The sequence below is a fragment of the Rattus norvegicus genome, chromosome 20 (genome assembly GCF_021556685.1).
Source record: "Rattus norvegicus strain SHRSP/BbbUtx chromosome 20, alternate assembly SHRSP_T2T, whole genome shotgun sequence".
NCBI classification, from domain to species: Eukaryota; Metazoa; Chordata; class Mammalia; order Rodentia; family Muridae; genus Rattus; species Rattus norvegicus.
Window position 1 is genome coordinate 215,657 of NC_141553.1, and position 25,748 is coordinate 241,404.

At 39.3% G+C, this 25,748-nt stretch overlaps 1 protein-coding gene and 1 long non-coding RNA gene across 6 annotated transcripts; both read left to right on the plus strand.

Moving 5' to 3' along the window:
* Window positions 1-1,120: 1,120 nt before the first annotated feature.
* Window positions 1,121-4,619, plus strand: LOC147998416 (uncharacterized). The gene is made up of 2 exons (XR_015645102.1): window positions 1,121-1,288; window positions 2,523-4,619. It is a non-coding gene; the product is annotated as an uncharacterized LOC147998416 (long non-coding RNA).
* Window positions 4,620-6,882: 2,263 nt separating this feature from the next.
* Clic2 (CLIC family member 2) lies at window positions 6,883-23,234 on the plus strand. Of its 5 annotated transcripts, XM_087596981.1 has the most exons (9): window positions 6,883-7,695; window positions 13,591-13,728; window positions 16,661-16,705; window positions 17,396-17,429; window positions 17,618-17,727; window positions 17,852-17,977; window positions 21,632-21,738; window positions 22,383-22,564; window positions 22,833-23,234. In XM_087596981.1, exons 5-9 carry the CDS (start codon window positions 17,672-17,674, stop codon window positions 22,986-22,988), a joined length of 627 nt encoding a protein of 208 aa, XP_087453107.1. In that variant the 5' UTR covers window positions 6,883-7,695; window positions 13,591-13,728; window positions 16,661-16,705; window positions 17,396-17,429; window positions 17,618-17,671; the 3' UTR covers window positions 22,989-23,234.
* Window positions 23,235-25,748: the final 2,514 nt, after the last annotated feature.

The following is a 25,748-nucleotide window of genomic DNA, read 5'->3' on the forward strand; positions in this document are numbered from 1 at the left end:
TTGTGGCTTCTCAGTCGGGGGAAAAAACAAAACAAAACAAAAAAAACAAGCTAACAAAAAAGACAAGATTTTTTAAAATGGAAAGGACAATACAAGCCTGATTTAAAGGCTATTTTTAAGGATCCTTCAGGGATGCAAAGGTAATTCTGAGAGTACACATGAATTTTTGATTGGACACAAAAAGAATTAAGGCTGCTTGAAAAGGGTTTCAGAAGTATATTCATCTGAAATCCTTCTGTTAGACAATCTTATTGTATTGGTGTTCCTTGCCTGCCTTCTCCGTATAACTCGTCAGGGTTGTTCCATCATAAGGAGTGATATACGTTCTGGATTAGAAGTTCCTGCGTCCAGCCCAGGGTTGGACTGCCATAGTGAGAAGGGGTGTTAAATAGATTCATGCATTGTTCAAATTGTGCATATTCAGCCGTCTTCCATGCCTCTGTTTCTAAAATTCTGGCAGCTGAAAGATTACTTTGTGATTCACTTTATCAATCAAGATGAAATGGACCTAAGAATATTGACATTAAAGATTAACCAAATAAAGAGTGCATACACGCTATGATCAGATGCATAATTTGCATTTTGTGAGGGAGAAGAGGACTATGACACCCAACTAGTTGAGAGTACTCTAAAACTGAAACAAACAAACAAAAAACCCCAGCAAAGATAGAGAGAAACAGACTCTGATGGATACAACATGAATAGGTGAAGAGATGCAGAAGAAGCCTATATGTAGAGAAGAAACTTATATGTATGAGAGTCCAAAAGCTCAGATTCTCTATGAGGCCTAAAGAAAAAAAACATGATTACCACTTTTTGGGACAGTGACACAGCAGGAATGAAAGAAGTGTGCTGGTGAGTTTGAGCATGGTACAGAGAAAGAGTATAAAAGAGGAGATGTTGTTCTTTCAATAAGAATAGGGTAATAGGTCCACATATTTGTGTTTTTGGTCATCAGTTGGTAGACGCTTTGGGGAAGATTAGGAGATTAGGAGTAACGACTCTGTGGGAGGAGATGTGTCACTGAAGACGGGCATTGAGATGTCAAAGGCCCATGTCAGGCACAGGGTCTCTCTCTGCTGGCCTGTGAATGAAAATATATCTCTCGATACTCTTCTAGCACATGCCTGACATACATGCTTCTGTGCTCCACACCGTGATGACAATGGACTGCCCTCTGAAACTGCAAGCCAGCCCCCAATTAAATGCTTTCTTTTATGAATGTTGGCATGGTCGTGCTGTCTCTTTACAGCAGCAGAACACTGAGACCAGCAATAAGCACAAGCAGGTGAGCCCTCCGTACTCTCACAGAGATCGAGTCTCAGCCCCACATAGAAAGAATCTACAAAACACCAAGATTAAGTTGTAAATAGCACTGTGCCCGTGGAGCCAGGTATGTCTAAGACTGGGAAATTCAAGAAAAAACAAAACAAAACAAAACACTGGACTTCAGCTGGATAAAAGATAGCTCCACTATTAAGAGCACCTGTTGCTCTTGCAAAGTACACAGGTTGGGTTTCTAACACCCACGCAGTGGCTCACGACTGTAGGGAATTCTAATTCCAGTGCATCCAACACCATCTCTTACCTTCGTGGGGACCAGGCATGCATGTGGTGCACAAACATGCAGGCAAAACACCCATATACATAAATATTTTTAATTATGTGAGAAAACAAAACAAAAAATACCTTTTGAAGAGTAGGCTTCTACACAGATACACCTCTCAGCAGAAAGTATTTACTAACTCCCTTAAAGAAATAAAAAATTAATTACTCCCTTAAAATAATACAGGAGAACACAGGTGAACAGAAGCCTTTAAAGAGGAAACACATAGATCCCTTAAAGAATTACAGGAAAACACAACCAAACACATGAAGGAATTGAACAAAACCATCCAGGATCTTAAAAAGGAAATAGAAAAAATAAAGAAATCACAAAGGGAGGGGACCCTGGGGATGGAAATCCTAGGAAAGAAAGCAGGACTCTCAGATGCAAGCATCACCAACAGAATACAAGAGATAGAAGAGAGAATCTCAGGTGTAGAAGATACCATAGATAAGACCAAACCTAAGAATAATATGTATAGAAGAGAGCAAAGATTCCCAACTCAAAAGGGCAGTAAATATCTTCAACAAAATTATAGAAGAAAACTTCCCTAACCTAAAGAAAGAGATGCCCTTAAACATACAAGAAGCCTACAGAACTCCAAATAGATTGGACCAGAAAAAAAATCTCTCCTGTCACATAATAGTCAAAACACCAAACACACAAAAAGAAAGAATATTAAAAGCAGTAAGGGAAAAAGGTTAAGTGACATATAAAGGCAGACCAAACAGAATTACACCAGATTTCTCACCAGAGACTATAAAAGTCAGAAGATCCTGGACAGATGTCATACAGACCCTAAGAGAATACAAATGCCAGCCCAGGTTACTGTATCCAGCAAAACTCTCAATTAACATAGATAGAGAAGCCAAGATATTCCATGACAAAACCAAATTTACACAATATTTTTCAACAGATCCAGCCCTACAAAGGATAATACATGGAAAACTCCAACACAAGGAGGGAAACTACAGCCTAGAAGAAAAACCAAGAAATTAATCTTCTCAGAACAACCCCCAAAAAAGAGAATCACACCAACATAATTCCACCTCTAACAACAAATTATTGTTCCTTAATATATCTCAACACCAATGGACGCAATTCCCCAGTAAAAACACAGGCTAACTGGCTGGATACATAAACAGGATCCAGCATATTGCTGTATACAGGAAACACACTTCAGTGACAAAGACAGGAACTACCTCACAGTAAATGTCTGGAAAAAATTTTCCCAAGCAAATGGTCCCAAGAAACAAGCTGGAGTAGCCCTTCTAATTTCCAATAAAATAGACTTTCAACAAAAGTTATCAAAAAAAGGATGGGGAAGGACACTACATACTCATCACAGAAAATCCAAGATGAACTCTCAATTCTGAACAACTATGCCTTGAATTCAAGGGTTATCCACATTTGTAAAAGAAATCCATCTGGCAGTTTCTCAGAAAATTGAAAATAGTACTACTACCTGAAGACCCAGCTATGCCACCACTGGGCATTTACCCAAAAGGTGCTTCGATGTATAACAAGAACACATGCCCCACTATGTTTGTAGCAGCCCTATTTATAGCAGACAGAAGCTGGTTTAGAGCCCTTGCTTCTTCTTTTTTTTTCTTTCTTTTTGTTTTCCTTTATTAACTTGAGTATTTCTTATTTACATTTCGATTGTTATTCCCTTTCCCGGTTTCTAGGCAAACATCCCCCTAACCCCTCCCCCTCCCCTTCTTTATGGGTGTTCCCCTCCCCACCCTCCCCCCATTACCGCCCTCCCCCCAACACTCACATTCACTGGGGGGTTCAGTCTTGGCAGGACCAAGGGCTTCCCCTTCCACTGGTGCTCTTACTAGGATATTCATTGCTACCTATGAGAGTCCAGGGTCAGTCCATGTATAGTCTTTAGGTTGTGGCTTAGTCCCTGGAAGCTCTGGTTGCTTGGCATTGTTGTTCATATGGGGTCTCGAGCCCCTTCAAGCTCTTTCAGTCCTTTCTCTGATTCCTTCAACGGGGGTCCTGTTCGCAGTTCAGTGGTTTGCTGCTGGCATTCGCCTCTGTATTTGCTGTATTCTGGCTGTGTCTCTCAGGAGAGATCTACATCCGGCTCCTGTCAGTCTGCACTTCTTTGCTTCATCCATCTTGTCTAGTTTGGTGGCTGTATATGTATGGGCCACATGTGGGGCAGGCTCTGAATGGGTGTTCCTTCTGTGTCTGTTCTAAACTTTGCCTCTCTATTCCCTGCCAAGGGTATTCTTGTTCCCCTTTTAAAGAAGGAGTGAAGCATTTGCATTTTGGTCATTCTTGAGTTTCATGTGTTCTGTAGAGCGCTTGCTTCTTTGGCAGAGGACCTGAATCTGACTTCCAGCACTCACATGTTGTCTCACAAGCATTTGTACTCCAGTTTCAGGGGATCTAATACCCTCTTCTCATCACCATCATACATGTGGTACACACACACATACACAAAGGTAAAACATACAAGTAAAATAAATCTTAAAAAAATAATATACCTGAAAGATAACCTTTTAAATACATGAGGGTGCTCTAACCACAAAATTCGTGTCCATCTTTGGGAATGAATGAGCAATCAAATTAGGGGGGAAGGAGCATGTAAAGGAGCTAATTTTATGCTATATGCATGAGGCCTATAGTACTAACAAGTCAAAAGAGGCAGCTGTGATAATGCAGAAAAGTTTGAACCCACTGTTTAAGGCCCTGGGGTACTGGCTCACTTCCCCCATTTGCAAAATTACGTCAGTCACATTACCTCATATTAATATAACCTCAACTGCAAAAGACACGTTTAGGCACTAAGAGCTTTCACAGATTCTCTGTACTTACACGATATTAACTGCTAATATATTTGTCACTGTCACAGAAGGAAAGCTCCTTGAGGGAAGACATTGGACTTCTCTGCCTTCCACTTTTTCTGTTCTCAGTGCACAAGCATGACCAGTGAATGTCTGATGAATAAAAATAGAATAATTGAAAAATATAAAATAAAATATGTTTATTCTTTTTATGTGTATGACTGTTTTCTGTTTTGCCAGCATACACACACAACACACACACACACACACACACACACACACACACACACACACACACACACACATATTTATACCTGGTGCCTGCAGAGGTCAGAAGAAGGAGTTAGTCTCCCTGGAGCTTGAGTTATAAGTGGTCGTGAGATGTCCTATAGGTGCTAGGAACCTAACCCAGGTCCCCTGCATGAGCAGCAAGTGTTCATAAACACTAGGCCATTTCTCAACCCCTGCACTCTTATTTTATAACAAAGATATCATCATAGTATTAGTCTGCTAATAGGCAGTGTTAATTTTATATATAAACATTCCAAATACTAGGGGTTGATTCACTCACTGAGCTACCTCAAAACAATTTGTTAGATTATCATAAAAGGTTTCAGGAAAGTTTCCCGTTGTTACTCAGCTAATAATATGTTCCAAGCACAAGTGCATTCCTCACAGTTAGCCTTAACATGTATGAATCGCCAGTCAAGCATTTTTTAAAGACATTCTTCTGTGCACTGACTCATATGATCCTTGGCCATAACAATCTTGAGAGAAAAATCAGGGGAGGTACTCTTGCTACCGGATAACAAAAAAAACGAGGATATTGACATCTATTCTCAACAAAAAAAGAACTTCTGGGGAAATCACCATCCCTGACCTCAAGCTGTATTACAGAGCCATAGTGATAAAAACTGTATTGTATTGGTACGGTGACAGACAGACAGACCAGTGGAACAGAATTGAAGACCCGGAAATGAACCCATACACCTATGGTCACTTGATCTTTGACAAAGGAGCTAAAACCATTAAACTATTTCACCCTCCTCAATATCATTTTTCCTTTTCGAAAATAATTGTAGTTTTTCTTGTTGTGTGAAACAGTATGCAAACATTAAATGTAAAGTTACATAAATAATAATATAATAAAAACAAAAATAAAAACATGACCAAGCAGGAGATAAAACACCGTTAGGTACTCAGGGAACTAAATTATAGAAAGGAGTTTTGATATAAGTATACATAAACATAATGTAGTTGATTACATTTTGCTGGCTTGAAATCTGGAGGGTGGGAGAGAAATGGATTGATTTTTAAAATAGTCATGATATGGAAGTGACAAGACTCCATACTGGTTAGAAGCATGAATGAGAAGGGTAAGGATCCTCATAACTGAGCATGTTTAAAGTCAGTTCCTGTCTCCCTCCTATGTTGCTCATCTCTACTCCTAAGGCATCACGTGGGTTGGCCTACATCACAGAGTAGGCGTTCACCACTAAACAAGGTGTGAGAAATACAGGAAAAGAGATCAATGCAGAATAAATGTGGCGAACAACGCAGTCACCACTGGGTTCTGGTAACGACCAAGCCTACAGTCACTTTCAAAGCCATCGATAGATGTTCAGCACAATCCCCCTGAGACCATCTGAGAAGCCACCCGTTCCTTTTCTTCCATCGCCTTCAAAACCAGCCACTCCTTCCCAGAACCCACAGGCGTGGCCCGGGCTGGGTCTCCCCAAGATTCTCACGCTGCAGTCAGTCTTTCCGTGGGGAACACAAAGTTTCTGTTCACATCGGATGAGCATGAGGAGGGCCTGGTGCTGTATAAAAGGTCACCGTGGGACTCACCTGGTGCATCTCTGGTCACCAGGTAAAAAATCCTAAGAGCAGAGAGGTTTATTGATCCAGAAGTTTATTCCTCAATGCCCAGATCTGAAAGGCAGAAAACAGCTGCCAGAAACAGTGAAGACACGGAATGGATATTTTGCTGCCAGTTCTCGGAGATGAGGAGCAGGGGCAGAGTAGGACTGTGAGACGCCTGGGACGGTCACTAAGACAAGTGATCCACCTGCCAGTCTGTGTTTCCAAGAAAGAACCAGGAGAAGCAAACACATGGTAGAAGTCCCCGGACTCTACCACTACAGAGAACATCCCCAGGTTACAGAAACGAAGTGAAATTTGCAAACTGGAACAGAAATCTGGCTGCATGAGTGTGGCAGTATGGGTGGAAACTTTTGGAGAAGTACAATTTTTTAACCCCACTTCAGATATTTTCAGTGGATAAACAAGCCCTTACAAATGATAAAATTCCATGTCATTCCTGGCCCTTTTCCTGGAAAAACTGTCAGGTTACAGGAAGAGCAATGGAAGGCCCTTTTCTGGGCACGGAGCCCAGGATTCAGGGCTCTAGAGAACATCTGGTCAGCTTGATATGTTCAAGCCAGAACTGAATCTCCTCCCTCCTCTCCCCAGCCTGTCTCTGTGTCTCTGTCTATCTGTGTCTGTCTGTGTTTCTGTGTCTGTCTGTCTCTGTCTCTGTCTGTCTGTCTCTGTCTCTGTCTGTGTCTGTCTGTCTCTGTGTCTGTCTGTCTGTCTCTGTCTCTGTCTGTGTCTGTCTGTCTCTGTGTCTGTCTGTCTGTCTCTGTCTCTGTCTCTGTGTCTCTGTGTCTGTCTGTCTCTGTCTGTGTCTGTGTCTCTGTGTCTCTGTCTCTCTGTGTCTCTGTCTCTCTGTGTCTCTGTCTCTCTGTGTCTGTGTCTGTCTGTCTCTGTGTCTGTCTGTCTCTGTGTCTGTCTGTCTCTGTGTCTGTCTGTCTCTGTGTCTGTCTGTCTGTCTGTCTGTCTCTCCCCCCCCTCTGTGTGTGTGTGTGTGTGTGTGTGTGTGTGTGTGCGTGTGTGTGCGTGTGTGCCCTTTGCTGACTCATGGCACTGAAGCGTCTCTGGAAACACCCCCACCCTCCTAGCCAGCCAGTTTACACACACTCTTCTGGTTCTTCACTGAATTGCTAAGTAAAGAGGAAGAAGGAAAATAAATCAAGAGCTTCTTTTAGTGTCTAGAACTTTCCACATCCCAATCCTGCAAGAGGAAAGATTGGCCCAGGTTTGACTCGGTGAACAAGTTAAACTCTCAGAACATCGACATTCCATGCAATTTTGGAAATAACTCAAGGAAGAGTCCACGAGTGTCCTGGCTTCACAAAGACGCTGGGGGCTGACGATTGACAGTAAAAGGAGATGGCAAGCCTAGCGCTCAACACCCAAGCAGACCCTGAAATTGAGCTCTTTGTGAAGGTAAGTTTTCTAGCTGTAAAACAGTATACAGGGGGTTGATTTTTGATACTGGACCTGAGCTTCTAAAGGAATCGCAAAGCTCAGCCTACAAAGTAGGAATGAACTTTGTAATTATTTTTCTACCCTAAGTCCTAGAGGAAACCCGCATGTTTGGCTGTTCTGCTGTGACAGTAAAAAATAAATATTATCTCATTATGGTAATAGAGTACTAGACTGGTTCGTGTCACAGTGGTTAAATTATGTTTACAGTTGTTTTCCTTGGGGAAGATGCATTCCTCCCTCCAGACCTTGTTTCTATATGTACAATAAAGGGATTTAAAAGCCTGCCTAGGTCTTACCATGATTTATGAAATAGATTTTAGAAGGCTTGAATGAGTGTAGAGGAACAGGCCAGTCATAGTTTGAGAACTCTACGTTCACACTCTCTGGAGAATTTTTTCTGAAAGTCTATTGTGATGTACAAACTTCATAGCAGGGCCAGATGGACACTGTGGGAAAGAATAGTCTGTGCTTGATATATGAGAAGTAGGCATTTAAGAACGTACTTCTTCCTCTTTTTGATCTGCATTGGAATTACTTTTTTAATGGTCTTAACTTCTCAGAAAAGCACTCTGGAAAACCCCTAAAGTAAGACAAAGAAATATGTGTTTCTAAATTAGATCATAATGAAAAATTTCTATGGGTCATTTCAAGTAGAAATCAGAGTTTCCTAAACCCTTGCTTATATTAACTCTTTAATTTTTCCATTCATTTTAATTGATTAATGTAAATATTCAGGATAATACAATTAATAATAATAACAAAATCAAAATCATGTGGTACCAGACCCTTTTATAAATAATTCTTAAATACTTAAATTCTTAAATACTCTTATATCTGGATTATAGAAAAACACATTGACTGCTCAAACAATTGATATATAAATGTCTTGAATTTTTAATTTACCTTTTACATCTATACCAATTCCAACACGTGGTAATGCTTCTCCATAGAGAAACTAAAGTATTCCTTTTGTGTAAACTGTTCTTTCAGTTCAATTGTATTTCTCAAGTCAGTTGTTGGCGCCTGCTTTTGTGTGTATCTTCATAGAGTTCTTTACCAGATTTGGGTAGTAATATGAACACAATGAGCAAATGTTGAGTGAAAATAAATTTAGCTTTCTAAGTTGCCGAGTGCTCAGTATATGACAGGCAATGCACTGAGGGTTTTATTATTAACCCTGTTTTATGGTTACAGAAAATAAAGCAAGGAACACCTAGGCAGCTTTGTTCTAAGTCTTAATGCATCAAAGAGTTAGAATCTCGATTCTTTAAAGAATACACATCTTATTTTATTCAATTGTTTTCGACTCGATGAACTTAGTAAAATCCCCTACAAGTTCATCAAATGAAATCCTTTAGGTGTAATTTTTTTCTGATGGCGGTTGATACAAATCACACATTTTCTGGAAGAGTCTTGAGTTATATCTGGTCCAGTATTCTTGTTTTGCTTTGCTCAGATATGTGTTCCACAGTTCTCTAGGAATTACATGGAAACTACAAGGAGAAGACATAAATGGTAAAAACAGTAAAAACCCGATGACTTAAGTTTGAAGATGAAACGATTTATTGATTGTAGTTTAAAAACCTAATCACAGCTTTTTGCAATATATTAATAGGATGCCTAGAAAATATCAAGAACTTTCTTGCCACAATTAAGAAGCTATATTGTGTTCCCCATATGCTCCATGTAAACAATGAAAAAAATCGTTTTATCTAAATACAAGGCACATCCTATTAATGTTCTGTTCGTTGATTTCTCTAGAAGTACTCTAAAATTATACTGTATATTTATGTTTGTAGTCTATTTGTAAAAAACAAAAATGTAGAGTTAAACATTTCGGTCAAAATTTGAATTCAATGTTTTTTTTTTGAGAAAAATTTAACGTGTATAAGAGGGAAGAGATTCTACTGTTACACAGTTTTCAAACTACAATTGGTATTATTACAATGATGACTTAATACAAAAGTTTAATAAAACTATTAGATGAGTATTCAATATAAGTGGATAAGGCGCTCGTAGATTTGATAAGTGAGAAATCTGCCATTTATCCTCACTAACTGAGTGTTTTTTGAGAAAGCCAGGCTTCCTCAACCGCAAAGCAGGAGCCAAACAGAGCCCACCTGACAGGGTCATCTTCATTGTGAGAATTAGAGGAAGCAAATTGTAAGTCACAATCGCTGACAATGTAACAAACGTTATTAAATACCATTATTTTTCAGGTTTAGAACCGTAGATCACAAAGAGTAAAGGTTGTTTTCATAAATGGCTTCTTTTTGTCTAAATGTATATAAGAAATAATCTGACACTTGGGCTTAGAAGTTCATAAACTAAGATATCATGTGACGACTTCAGTCAGCGTAACTAAGGAGAAAACAATATTAAATTATCCTGTGAAACTTGACTGCACTTGCCCCACCCATGTGTATTCCGATTCTGCCAACGGTGATTCACCCTTCCTGCTGCATCTATTATCAGACATCGTTTTTCTTCCTGTCTTTCAACGTTAACCATATTTCTACTCACTAAGACCAGTTTTGAATGGATTCTTAGTCCGTTACAGAGAAAATTCGAGGTTAACTGCGTCTTCCCATTCCTATTGACTGCAACTTCAGGAAAAGGCAACAACGTATATTTCCTCCATTGCATACTCTGTTAGGAAAGGAAAAAATTTCAGAACATTGATGTTATACTCAGGTTTTCTGGGGCCTTGATATTGCCACAAATATCAGGCGACAGCAGCTTTAAGGCAAATACCATTCATTTTCTTCTTCAAGCTATAGACTAGGAGCTAAGTGACTTGAGGCCAGAGAGAAAAATTAGTCTCCAAGAGATAAGGGAGGCCAATAGCTTAGACATCAGTAGCTCTCTGATAGATACCCAATTTCAAATAAATATTGAATGGATCAGTGAATGAATGAACAAATGGCAAAGGAGAGAAGGAAACTTATTTGTAAGATAAACATCAGATAAAACTGACAAACAGTAGCGTGGGAATCAATGTTTGGATGAAGCAGAATGAGGCTCCCCATTTTTCTAGATTACGGAAAGACATCAATGACAACGTAGACAGGGATGTGATTTGATGTATGGTGGTTCAATTCCTTGGAATCTACTGTTTCAATAGCCTAATAGTCAAAGGGAGAGAGAAGTGTCTCTTTAGAACACCCTCATCCAGCAAAGAAGTGCAGGCTGACAGGAGCCGGATGTAGATCTCTCCTGAGAGACACAGCCAGAATACAGCAAATACAGAGGCGAATGCCAGCAGCAAACCGCTGAACTGAGAACAGGACCCCCGTTGAAGGAATCAGAGAAAGGACTGGAAGAGCTCGAAGGGGGCTCGAGACCCCATATGAACAACAATGCCAAGCAACCAGAGCTTCCAGGGACTAAGCCACTACCTAAAGACTATACATGGACTGACCCTGGACTCTGACCTCATAGATAGCAATGAATATCCTAGTAAGAGCACCAGTGGAAGGGGAAGCCCTGGGTCCTGCTAAGACTGAACCCCCAGTTAACTAGACTGGTGGGGGGCGGGCGGCAATGGGGGGAGGATGGGGAGGGGAACACCCATAAGGAAGGGGAGGGGGAGGGATTAGGGGGATGTTTGCCCGGAAACCGGGAAAGGGAATAACACTCGAAATGTATATAAGAAATACTCAAGTTAATAAAAAAAAAAAAAAAAAAGAACATCCTCATCCCCGCTAAGATGGTGATAGGACCACTCAGAGTTGTCTCCTGTGCCAAAGTATTCACGGTTATTCTCCAATTTCTTTTCTATTAGGTTCAGTGTATCTGGTTTCATGTTGAAGTCTTTGATCAACTTGAATTTTGTACAGGGAAATAAATGTGGATCTATTTACATTTCTGAATGCAGACATCCAGTTAGTCCAGTACCATTTGCTGACGATGCTTTCTTTTTCTTTAATGTGTATTTTTTGATTCATTAATAAGAACCATAGGTGCCCATAGGTGTGTATATTGATGACTGAGTCTGCGATTAGATTCTGTTGATCAATCTGTCTGGTTTTATGCCAATGCCATGCAGTTTTTATTAATATATTTCTGTAATGCAACATAAAATCAGGGATGACGATGCCCCCAGAAGTTCTTTTATTGTTCAGGGTTGCTTTAGCTATTCTGCTTTTTGTTCGTTAGTTAATTTGTTTTTCCATATGAAGCTGAGTGTTATCCTTTGAAGATCTGTACAGAATTGTGTTGGAATTTTGGTGGGGATTGTGTTGAATCTGTCCCTGGGTTTTGGCAGGAGGGTCATTTTTACTGTGTTAAGCCTACTGGTCCATAAGCATGGTCTATCTTTCCATTTTCTGATATCTTGTTTCTTTCTTCAATGACTTGAAGTTTTTATCATACAAGTCCTTCAGTTGCTTGGTTAGTTACTCCGTGATTTTCCATATTATTTAAGGTGTTGTTTTGTGGATTTCTTTCTCAGTTCATTTGTCATTTGTATGTTCTTTACATCCTTAATCTTTCCAGGAAATTTATCATGAAGGGTATTGGATTTCCTCAAAGGCTTTTTTTGGGATGAGATGATCGTGTGGGTTTTTTTTCCCTTCAGTTTGTTTATATGTGGGTTACATTAACAGATTTTCATATGTTGAACTATCTGTGCCTCTTTGGGATGAATCTTACTTGATCATGGAAGATTATCTTTTTGATGTGTTTTGATTTGCAGTTGGATTCAGTTTGTATTTTAGTGAGTATTTTTGCATCAGTGTTCATGAGAAAAATTGGTCTGTAATTCTGTCTTTGTTGAGTCTTTATGTAGTTTGAGTACCAGGGTGACTGTGGTATCATAAAATTAATTTTGCAATGTTCTTTCTGTTTCTATTCTTCTGTAATAATTTGAGAAGTGTTGGCTTTAACTCTTTTTGATAGTCTGGTAGAATTCTGCACTAAAACCATTTGACCTGGGCTTCTCTTGGTTAGAAGGTTTGAATGGCTGTTTCTATTTCCATAGGGGTTATAGGTCTATTTAAATTGTTTATCTGATCTTGATTTAACTTTGGTAAGTGGTATCTGTCAATAAAATTACTTTTTTTTTTGATTTTCTAATTTTGCAGAGTACAGGATTTTTTTTGTTTTTTTTTGTTTTTTGTTTTTTGTTTTTGTTTGTTTGTTTGTTTAGACTGCCAGTATACTCTGGATTTTCTCTATGTCTGTTGTTATCTCTCCCTTTTCTTTTCTGAATTTATCAATTTGGATATTCTGTGTTTTAGCTAGTTTGAGTTTGTCTATCTTATTTACTTTCCCAAAGAATCAATTCTCTTTCACTGATTCTTTTTATTGCTCTGTTTTGTTTCTATTTTTATTGATTTCAGCCTTCAGCTTATTTCTGGCCATCCACTCCTCTTGGGTGTGCTGGTTTCCTTTTGTTCTAGAGCTTTCAAATGTGCTATTAAATTGTTAGTATGAGATCTCTCCTATATTTTATGTAGGCACACAGTGCTATGACTGATTTCATTGTTCTATAAGTTTAGGTATGTTGTGTATTCATTTAGATTGAATTCTAGAAAATCTTTAATTTCTTTATTTCTGCCTTGGCCCAGCAGTCTTTCAGTAGAAAGTTGTTTGGGTTTTGTGAGTTTGTAAGCTTTTTTGTTGTTTCTGTTGTTGTTTATATCCAGCTTTAATCCATGGTGGTATGATTTTTTTGCATCTGTTGCGACTTGCTGTGGGCTGAATATGTGGTCAGTTTGAAAGAAAGTTCTGTGAGGTGCTAAGAAGATGTATTCTTTTATGTTTGGGTAGAATATTCTGTAAATATGTTAGGTTCAATTTGGTTTATAATGTCAGTTTTACCCTGAGGTAACGTCTACCCTTGATTTTTAGGTGTGCCTCTTGTACGCAGCAGAAGGATGGATCCTGTTTTCATACCCACTCTGTCTGTATGGTTCTTGTACCTTCATAGGCATTGCTGGTTACCCTGGCCAGCCCTGGCCAGCCAGGAACTCTGGTGCCAGCTACCTGGTAATATCAAGACTCAACAAACTGTAACCCAACAACCAGATTTATATGTTAAATACTCAATATACAATACATCCACACAATAAACTTACAACCAGTTGATAAGGATATAAACCACCCATCTAGACAGGATAAATTTGTCTACAGAAATCCATCCCAGCTACCTTGGCAGTTCAGGACCACCCAGATCTGGGTCATCCTTCTTGGTCTCTATTTTGATTCTTCCCTCTTTCTCTTGCTCTCCCTCCCTACGAAAACTTTGTCCCCACCTTATTCTTTTACTGTCCAATCATGGCCTTGATCTAACTTGTGTCAGCCCTCACCTGCACAATGTCATCAACCTACAGGACAGATGGTGTGTACTTGGTTATACTGGATATTAGCTGTAAAGGATGACCATGCTACAGTCCACAGGCCCAGACATGCTAAGGAACAAGGAGGGCTGGTGGGGGTGAGGTGATGTGATGCGTAAATCTCCCTTGAAGGAGAAATAGAAGGGAAATATTAGGTAGACTGAGGGGAAATTTTCTTGGTAGGGGGTGGGTAAATGTAGGAACAGGAGGGATTGTGTAGGAGAGGATAGAGGACTCTACGAGGATGACCCTAGCTAAGACTCCTAGAAAAGGGGGAAGACAGAGCCTGAACTCGCCATCTCCTATAAGCAGGCAAAATTTCCAGTGGAAGGATTGGGACACCTATGCACCTACAAAATCTTAAATCTACAATTTGTTCTATCCACAATACGTGCTAGGGTAAAAATGGAACAGAAATTGTAGGAATAGTCAACCAGTGACTGATCCAGCTTGAGACCCATGCCATGAAAGGAAGCCTACCCCGACACTCTGGAGGGCCGGGAACTAGAAGCTGGGTAGTCCAGAGATCCAGGATAGAAAAAGCTTCCTAATGCTCTTCTGTTATACTCATATATTGGTGTCACTATATGAGTATATATTGTCATTAGTGAGGCTTTACCTAGGAACCGATATTCACAGATGCAGAGGCCTGCAATTAAACATTAAATGGATCTTGGGGAATCGTGGAGAAGTGGGGTAGCAAGGATTACAGAAGCCAAAAGGGTCAAGGACATCACAAGAAAACCTACAGAGTCAACTTGCCTTGGCTCATGACTGAACTGACATTCAGGGGGCCTACATAGAATTGGCCTAGGTCCTCTGCATATATATTACAGATGGTAGATTGGTCTTCTTTTGGGACTCCTGACAGCGGGAGCAGGGGCTGTCTCTGATTCTTTCACCTGCTTTAGGGACCCTTCTCCTACTGGATCACCTCATCCAGGCTCAATGGTGCCTAATGTTACTCAACTTGAGAAGCCATGGTTGGTCGATATCCACAGGAGACCTGCCCTTTACTGAAGAGAAATGGAAGAGTAGTGGATGGGGGGGGGGAGCAGAGAGGAAGTAAAGGAGAACTTGGAGGGGAGGGGGAAGGGGAAACTGCAGTTTGGATGTAGATAAGAAAGAAAGAAAGAAAGAAAAAAAGAAAGAAAGAAAAAAAGAAAGAAAGAAAAAAAGAAAGAAAGAAAGAAAAAGAGAAAGAGAAAGAAAGACAGACAGACAGACAGACAAAGACAGAAGAAACGGAGAGAGAGAGGGAGAGAGAGAGAGAGAGAGAGAGAGAGAGAGAGAGATTGATTAACATTTGCCTAGAACACCCTAAAGTGTTCTACAGTAAACAATCTATAACCACCTACAAACTGGCAGAGGAGTCCAAATTCATCTTTTATGATAATTTACCCTTATGTGCTGGCTGGTTCTACGTCACCTTGAGTTATCTGAAAGGAGGGAATTGCACTGAAAAATGACACCTCTGTAAGATTGGGCCAAAGGGCATTTCCTTAATTAGTGATTGATGGAAAGGGCACAGTCCATTGTAGGTGGTGCCACCCACGGGCTGGTGGTCCTAAGTTCTATAAGAACGTTGAGCAAGCCACCGGGAGCAAGCCACTGAGCAGCATTCGTCCACGGCCTCTGCATCAGCTCCTATCCCACCTTCCTATCCTGCTTGACTTCCTGTTCTGACTTCCTTCAATAATGGACTACAGTGTGGGAGCGTGAGCCAAATAAACCCTTTTCTCTACCCTGCAAAAGATACGCTTGTGCAATGGTGGCACACATGTTATGGAACAACCAACTACTCTTCTTTTTCTTTTTCTTTTTCTTTTTCTTTTTCTTTTTCTTTTTCTTTTTCTTTTTTGAATTTAGGGACCACTCCTTCATGAGATGTAACTTTAACTTACGCTGAAAACTATATGTAGGTCATGAGTCTTAGGGGAAACCTCACTACTATTGTTCTGCTGAAGGAACACAGTAACAAAGATGGCTTCTAGTGACCTATTGCTTTATGTGTAAACTAGCACATCACTCAACCCTAATCAAAGAACTTAATTCTTGCAGTAAATATTAGCACAAATCATACAAATGAATAACATGCAGATAGTGAGAAACCTTAGAAAACTCAGTCCTAAATGGGATGTCTTATCGAACCCTTCCTTTTAAGGCTCAGGCATCTATGCTGAAAGGGAGGTAAAAAGTCTTTAAGACCCAGAGGCAGTGGATAATTTCAAGGAAATAGCATCTTTCAGATGCACCAGGTCTGGTGCACACATGAGCTCATAGAGACTATGACAGTACACACAAAATGTTCACAAGTTCAAACCAGATCAAAATGCTAACACAGAGAACAGGAAGTGGTTACAAAGTCACATCCTTAACCAAAAAGCTGTTTATAGATGATTCCTGATAAGAAAGAGAAAAAGTGGCAGGTCTCATTCTCAGAAGTAGTTGGCCAACACACATGTGCACACACACACACACACACACACACACACACACATACACACACACACACTTTGTTTTTCACAAACACTTTTTGTGTGTGTCTGTTTTATATGATTTGGTAATGGTTGTCTTTTCAGTTTTTGTTTCATTGGGTTTGAGGAAGGTTGGAAGAAGCCATGAAGGTGAGTGGCTACAGGGAGATAAAGGTCTTAGAGAAGGAGAAAGAATACGAACAAAATATATTGTATGAAAAAGTTTTGATAAAAAGATACTACAGAAGAAGCCCCAACAACACCTTAGAACAAAAATGTCATAAAAGAAAGGATTATAGAATATATCAATGATCAAGATAAGAATATAAAGTTTTTATAATTTTGAATATATATAATATGCAGATATGTAAGTATATGCATATATGCAGATCAGAAAAAACAGGCTATATAGAAATAAATATTGATTTATGTAAATTTAAATTTTAAATAACATTTTATTTACTCCTTTAACAATTTCATAAATATATATAATATTTTCCTTATTGATCTAGAAAAAATAAAAATAGAAAATTGGTAAGATGTTATGAAACAAGTCACACAAAAAAGAAATGAAATGGTCATTTGTAATATGGAAAGAATATTTCCAAGATAGAAATTTGAAAAGATCTAAAAAGAAGTATTCATTTTTTTACGTAAATCTCATAAGTGAGACAAGTTGTATGCTCCAGTTTGTTGCTTAAGTACAGAATAGGGAATTTGTTATGTAAAATGATAGCATAGAAAATTTATTATTAAGATTTATTATTATAAACTTACCACACTTGTAATTTAATTTAATTAATTTTTTTTTTGGTTCTTTTTTTTTTTTTTTTTTCGGAGCTGGGGACCGAACCCAGGGCCTTGCGCTTCCTAGGTAAGCGCTCTACCACTGAGCTAAATCCCCAGCCCCAATTTAATTTATTTTTTAATGTAATGTATTTTATTTAATTTACTTTCTCTCTCAGAATCCTGGAGATTAAGTACTTCCGACTTCCCAATAAGCATTTAATACATGCTTGTGTAACAACAAAAGTACACTGGGGACTTTCTTTATCTTGCTAGGCTGGAAGTGACGGAGAAAGTATTGGAAACTGTCCTTTCTGCCAACGCCTTTTTATGATACTCTGGCTTAAGGGAGTTAAATTTAATGTGACTACTATTGATACAGCCAGGTAAGATAAATCAGCATACGTTGAATTCTGGGGATTGATATTGGTAGACAATCATATGATGTTAGTATCGATATTATGTACTTTGTTTAGAGACCTAACTCTTCTTTTTTTTCAATGATCATAGAAAACCTGAAGAACTGAAGGACTTAGCCCCAGGTACCAACCCACCATTCTTGATATATAACAAAGAGTTGAAAACAGACTTCATTAAAATCGAGGAGTTTCTAGAGAAGACACTCGCTCCTCCAAGGTACAACAGTCTACAGGATATTATTATGCTTAAAAGATAATTTCTGTCTATTTACTCCAGATTGATTCTTCTAATCTTCAACATTACATTTATTGATCGATTAATTGGTGTGCGTGAACCCACATGCTCTCGTGCTCACAATTACATGTACATCCGTGCACTTGTGGGTGCCAGATATTTCCTCCTATCATGGGTGTCCTAAGAATCAAACTCAGACCTTCAGCTTCAGTAGCCAGTACCGTTATCTCCTGAGCCACTTTACCAGTTCCAGATTTAGGATTCTTGCTAATTTGAAAATGCTTGAGAATCTGGTCCAACAATAAGACACATACAGAAATCTCCTCCTTCAACTTCAAGCACATTGTAGATAGGATTCAAAGGGTTTTTAAATTCATAGCAGACTTTAAAACAGAAAAATAAATTTTCTGTAGCCCTGAAATAAAGGACTCAGGGTGGGAGAGGGGGGAGGGTTAGTCAAGGCCGGGTCTGGCTAGCAACCAAAAACAACGGCAACAGCCATATTGCTTAGGGAGTCGCTTGGACTCCTGTGACCAACAAGTTGAAGAGCCTGGTACAGACAGTCCATTGCTCCTGGGGGAACATTAACACATAGAATAACTTTTAAAGTAATCTTAGAGTATAATAGGTTCCCCCTGTGGTTTTTCCAAATATACTTTATGCTATTTATCCATTCTTCCCCTCTTTCTCTATATGAATACCCCCCATATTAATAAGTTTTCTATCATTGCGACAAAATGTAATGATCTGGGAAGTGTGTACAATGCCATGACCTAGGAACACATATATTTGGGCTTACAGTTTCAGAGGGTTAGGGTCGATGACGATAGAGCAAAGGCATAGCAGCAGGCTACATAAACTGTGACAGCATTATCCGGTAATGAAGAGGAGCAAGAAAGCTGGGCGGTTCCTGGAGGAACACTATGCGCTTTGGTTGGGATATATGCATTAAACTGGGGATGTTGGAAGCACCTTGGGGACAGATGACATAAAAATGTCACAATTGCCGGTGCTGCGCAAATGGATGGAATCCGTTAAGGAGAACGAGAAGAGCAAGAAAAGAGAGGGCTCCTCTGTGAAGAAAATCGCAGCATAGAAAGGATTAAGACCTGATGGTACTTTAAGAGATAATGTTGAAGGGGAAGGAGAGGGTGATTTTAGGTTTAACAAGGCATGGATGGACATATTGATTAGCTAAGAGGAAAGAACTAACGGAGGCAAACGCAATAGATTATTAATGGGTGTATTAATCACGGTTCTCTAGAACAAAACTGACAGGATGAATATATATGAGATTTATTAGCGTGGCTCACAGGCTGTAGTCCATCTAGTCCAACAATGGCTGTCTACCAAAGGAAAGTCCAAGAATCCAGCGGTTTCCAGTCCATGAGACTATGTCTAGGCAGGTTTTCTGTGTACGCCAGTGAAGGAATGGATTTGCCAGTGAGAGTCGGGGCAAGCAGGAAAAAGGCAAAAGCTCCCTTTATCAGTATCCCCCAGAGTAACAGTGGATGTTTCTATCTCACAGATATGGATTAAAGGTGGGTCTTCCCACTTCAAATTATTTCTAAAAAATCCCTCACAGGTGTGCCCAGCTGCTTGGGTTTTAGTTAATTCTAGATGTAATCAACTTGACCTCGAGAATAGCCATCGAAAGTCTACCCCTTGTCAACTTGACACACAATCATATCTCTCTACGTTATGCTTAATTTTCAAATTAAAATAAAATAATAAATTTTCAATAAAATAATAAAATAATTTTCAAATTAAAATTTCAAATTAAAATAAAATTTTCAAATTAAAATCATAATTACACTCAGCATGATATAACTATTCCATGTACAAGCACAAACACATTATAAATTTCAGAATAAGTGGCAATGTTCCTTGAAGAACATTCTTTTGGTATAGCAAAACCTAAATGTGATAATCATTATTGATATTCTCTTAATTCATATAATGTGATAAAGAAATCAAGAAAAGAAAATACAAATATTTGTATAAACAAATTTCAACAAAATAGGATAGGAACGCTCCTATCAATTATAAGCCTCATTTGTGCAATGGTCATGTGGCCTTGGTATTTACAACTTCCTTCCTCTGCCACCCACTCTGTATTTCCTGCACCCTCATTAAGCAACTCAGCAGGTCTTACCTTTTTTTCCTAGAGTGACCCATACCTTCTATCCTGTTGGGTCTGTGCCCTTTGTCATTCTGCTTGGATTAGGCTGTTGTAATTTCCCATTGGCTTTAATGAAAGGACATGGTAGCACCAAGAGATGCTCTCCAGCAAATGCCAGCAGCAAACCACTGAGCTGAGAACGGGACCCCCGTTGAAGGAATCAGAGAAAGAACTGGAAGAGCTTGAAGGGGCTCGAGACCCCATATGAACAACAATGCCAAGCAACCAGAGCTTCCAGGGACTAAGCCACTACCCAAAGACTATACATGGACTGACCCTGGACTCTGACCTCATAGGTAGCAATGAATATCCTAGTAAGAGCACCAGTGGAAGGGGAAGCCCTGGGTCCTGCCAAGATTGAACCCCCAGTGACCATGATTGTTGGGGGGAGGGTGGCAATGGGGGGAGGATGGGGAGGGGAAGCCGTATAGAAGGGAGGGGGAGGGATTAGGGGGATGTTGGCCTGGAAACCAGGAAGGGGAATAACATTCGAAATGTAAATAAGAAATACTCAAGTTAATAAAAGAGATGCCCTCCAGGATTTCCTCCAATCCGATACAATCTCTCCCACCTCCAAGGTGGAGAAGCAATCTAATTTGTTTAGAATTATTCTAAGGTACTCTATATTTTGAGACTATTTTAAATGGTATTGTTCCCTTGATTCCTTTCTCAAAAGTGTGTTTGTCATTTGTATGTAGGGAGGCTACAGATCTTTGTGTGTTAATTCTGAATTTGGTTACTTTGCTGAATAAATTTATAAGCGGTATCTCTGATGAAGTCTTCAGGTTCCTTTATGAAGAGAATCATATCTGTGCATAAAGATATTTTTGACATCTCACCTTCCTATCTGCGTCCCTTTTGTCTTTCTGCTCTAGCTAAGTCTTCAACCACTACATCGAACGGGCATCGGGAGAGTGGACATCCTTGTCCTGTTCCTGATTTTAGTTTTTCTCTATTTAGCACGGTATTGGTTGTGGGCTTGCTGTAAATTGACTTTATTATGTTATGCCCCTTATATATCTAGTCTTTCTAGGACTTTAATAGTAAAGGGATGTTGGATTTTTTTTTTTTTTTTTGTCATAGGTCTTTTCTGCATCAAATGGTTTTTATGTGCTTGAGTCTACAAACAAGATATTTGATCTGCTTGTTTTCCTACTACTTACTGAAAACGTATTGCTTTTGTTCCTTGCATCAAATAGGAACAAAAACAAAACTCTAAGGCATTCTTATAGGTAAATAAGGTTTAAATTCCAGGCCACAATTTAGGAACTGAATTTTAGGAACTAAAGTATTCTCAGTTTGAGGAAAAATATATTTCTACTAAGAGATTTCTGAATACCTTCAAATTTCAATATAACTTTCTAAAATTTCTATTCTTTGTACAGTAAGGGTTAGGACACACTGGTCTCTGTGATACAGTCTGGGAATTATAATCACCTCTGCTTCTTTTTAAGGTATCCTCATCTGAGTCCCAAGTACAAGGAATCTTTCGATGTGGGCTGTAATCTCTTTGCCAAATTTTCTGCGTACATTAAGAATACACAAAAGGAAGCAAATAAGAGTAAGAATGCTTTTTTTTTTAGGGCTGTATTTTTCTCAGTTACTTGTTCCTTCTTCCATTGTCACTCAACTCAATTAGAATTTTCAAAAATAGTGTTTTTTGGGGAACAAACAACTTCCTTCCTCATTTTCTGTTCTGCCCTCTGAAATTCCCTTGTATTAAGTTTTATGGCGTTTATAATCCAAAATTCAATAAATCAATTACCAGCACAGTTCAAATAGAGCATTTGTGGACCAGCTGTGAACCAACTGCAGAACTGTGCCTTTGTAAATTTGCAGGACCTAACGTCTCCCATTAACATTCTTGAATAGGATTGTTTTCTTCTGAGTCATAAAAACATAGTCTCCTCTTTGACTTTCTGACTCTTCTGTGTTGGATGATATATACTGATTTTTCTTTCTTTGCCTTTCCTACCAATATATATCTCTTTAAAAAATGTCTAAGATATATCTACTCACCCTTTGAGCTGATACTGTCTCATCAGTGAATTAGTGAAAAGGAGTATGTAAACCCTGGAAGCTTATTAAGAATGTATTTAGTTATTAAGATTTATAATAATTTTAATTGATTATTTTTTAAATTAATTTTTAAATAATTAATATTTATAATGATTTATAATTAACCTTATTACTTTACTGTCTTAGATTTTGAAAAATCTCTGCTTAGAGAATTTAAACGTTTGGATGACTACTTAAATACCCCACTTCTGGATGAAATTGATCCTGACAGCACCGAGGAACGTACACTTTCCAGAAGACTGTTCTTGGATGGGGATCAACTAACACTGGCTGACTGTAGTTTGTTGCCCAAACTGAACATTATTAAAGTAAGTTTGAGTATGAGTGGCTGCATAGTATGAGGCGTTTGTGAGTTGGAAGTTATAACACAGTTATAACTTCTAGTAAGAGAAAATATGGCTTTGTCTACACTTGTAGACAAAACATTAAAATAGTAAATCCAATATTATTTATGCTTATTTTGTTCTCTGTTTTGCAGTACTTGGCCTTTGAGGTGTGTTTCTATATATTAGATTCATAACATAGCTGATGTACTTTTCTATCGACTTTTCTCATTTTTTTTTTCTGAAATCCGAGGTTGCTGCGAAGAAGTACCGTGACTTTGACATTCCAGCAGAATTCTCAGGAGTCTGGCGCTATCTCCACAATGCCTACGCCCGTGAAGAATTTGCCCACACATGTCCTGAAGACAAAGAAATTGAAAATACCTATGCAAGTGTGGCTAAACAGTAGAGACATCTCTTTCAGAAGCAAAAGCTCTCTTTGTTACCTAATTTCACTTTGTGCCTTATTAGAAAGATTATTGGAAATAATAACATAGAAAATACTATTTCCTCTAGTCAATCTAGTAATATAAAAAATAGAAAAAAAATAGAAAAGTTTTCCATTAGCCATAAACAATTCAACCGCTTTGTATCTTGCAGATGGCTGTATTTTCATTTCAATTATTCCTGCAACAAACACTGAATCTTAAAAACATGGAAAGCATCAATATCTTTTGTTCTTTGGTTGAATTCCTAGAATGCATAACATGTGACCCATCTTAGGGTTTCACTGCTGTGAACAGACACCATGACCAAGACAAGTCTGATAAGGACATTTAATTGGGGCTGGCTTACGGTTCAAAGGTTCAGTCATCATCAAGGCAGGAACATGGCAGCATCCAGGCAGGCACGGTGCAGGAGGAGCTGAGAGTTCTACATCTTCATATGAAGGCTGCTGACAGAATATTCATTTCCAGGCACCTAGGGTGAAGATCTTTGTTGCTGTAATATTATATTAAAAAAAGAATGCTGTCTTTTATCCTGCTCTAGGTCTGGCACTATAGTGTCCCAAGATTTCTGGTAGATATTTTAATCTCAGTCAGCAAAGCCTCTCACCTGCTCTGCTCCATCCCATATCACACTGCCGAAGGCTGATTTACTCATGGATTCTTGTGCCCATCAACTGGTGGGGGTAAAAGACAGCATTTGTATAATTTTACAACACCAGGTCTTAAAGCCCACACCCACAGTAACACACCAACAAGGCCGCACCTCCTAATAGTGCCACTCTCTGGGCTAAGCATATACAAATATACATCACATTCCACTCCCTGGCCCCCATAGGCTTGTTCAAACATATTATTATATGGGGGCCATACCTAAACACACACCATAATGCAAAATACATTTAGTCCAACTTTATAAGTCCCATAGTCTTTAGCAGTCTTAAGAATGTTAAACGTCCAAAGTTCAAAGTCTCTTCTGAGATTCATCCAATCACTTAACTGTAATCCTCAAAGCAAGATAGGAAACCAGCCGGGAAAACTCCAAACTCTGCATCTCCAAGGCTGATGTCAAAGTGGTCTTCAGAGCTCCAACTTTTTCATCTTTGTTGACTGCAACAAAATTCTTTCTCTCAGGCTGGTTCCTCTCACTGTTAGCAGCTTTCCTCAGTAGATAGCCCACTGCTCTGAAATCTCGAACATCTTGGAGTCTCCAAGGCAACTTCAATGTTACAGCTTCTTGTTTCAATATCTTGGATCCACACATGATCTTCTGGGCTCTTCAAAAGGGCTGGTGTCACCTCTCCAGCTCTGCCCTCTATAGCACTCTAAGCTCAGGTTGATCCACTCCACTGCCACTGCTGTCCTTGGGGATCATCCCATGATGCTAGCATCTATAATATGCTGGGATCTTCCTCTGCAACTAGGCTTCACCAATAGCCTCTCATAGGCCCTCTTCATGGTGTCAAGTCTCAGCTCATTTGCATGACCCCTTCAGTCCTGGGACATCTACTGCCACTGAAGCTACCCCTTCACCAGTGGCCCTCCATGGCCTTTCACAGTGCCAAGCCTCAGTTGTTCTTTATGACCCCTTCATGCCTTCAAAACCAGTACCACCTGGGTGACTCTTACCCATTACCAAGTCCAGCTGTAGCATTAGGTACAACCTTGGCTATCTCTGGAACAGAGCTCCTTTGTGTTCTCAGAAAAACACTCCCCAGAAGATTTCACCTCAGTGATGCTGGTCTCTTCTCAATCACTGCTAATTTCTTAGCTCCAGCTGACCAGCATCAGGTGTCCAGTATTCCCTTGTAGTCTAGACTCTGAAGCTAGAGCCACATGGCTGAAGCTGCCATGTCCTGCTGCTTGCTGGGGCTGGAATATGGCCCCCTCCTTCTATTACATTATCACCAGCTTTCTGTTTTCCACCTTCTTCACTGCCTAAGCTTGGTTGGAAGTTGCTCTGTAGACTGACTTTGAACTCAGAGATCTGCATGCCTTTCTCCTAAGCACTGGATTAAAAGTGTGGTCCACCAAGCCTGGACTTAAGTTTTACTTCACCTAGAACTTGCTCTGTTCTACGCTGGCCTTGAACTCAGAGATCTGCTTGTCTTTACCTCCTGGAATAAAGGCTACCATGCCTGGAGGTAAATTTAGCTGGGTGGTATCTTGACCCAAGGTCACCACTTCCTTAGTTCAATTTAATATCCTTGAACACAGGATTCAGCTCCATTTCAATTCCTCGTGCCCCTTTAATACTCTTTTATATCTTTCCTTTATGAACTTGCTATGCTTGTTTAAAATGCTCTTCATGAAACTTAACCAGAGAACAGTCTATGATGGGCATATTTCTGAGACTTTCTTTGTCAATGCAGTTAATCTGAGTCTCTTCACCTTAACTTCAGGCAGATACTTTGGATGATGGCAAAGAGTAGCCACTTCCTTCAACAAAGACTTCTTCTGCCACAAGAACAGTCTCTAGGCCATATACTAAAATTCTTCTCCTCTGAAACCTCTAGAGCCAGGCTTTCACAGTTCAAATCATCCTGCGAAACAAAGTCTTCCTTATTCCTACTAGGATATCTCATTAATTCCCGCTTAAAGCATTCTACTTATTTCCAAATCCAAAGTCCCAAAATCCACATTCTGCCAAATGAACACATGGTCAGGCGTATCACAGCAATACCTCAATCCCTGATACCAACTTCTGTCTTAGTTAGGGATTT

Coding starts and splice junctions, on each gene's coding strand:
- Clic2 (XM_087596979.1), top strand. CDS start 7,639: ATGGCAAGCCTAGCGCTCAACACCCAAGCAGACCCTGAAATTGAGCTC. Junction 13,729..17,617: donor ACTCTGGTGCCAGCTACCTG/GTAATATCAAGA, acceptor TTATCTTGCTAG/GCTGGAAGTGACGGAGAAAG. Junction 17,978..21,631: donor AAGACACTCGCTCCTCCAAG/GTACAACAGTCT, acceptor CTTCTTTTTAAG/GTATCCTCATCTGAGTCCCA.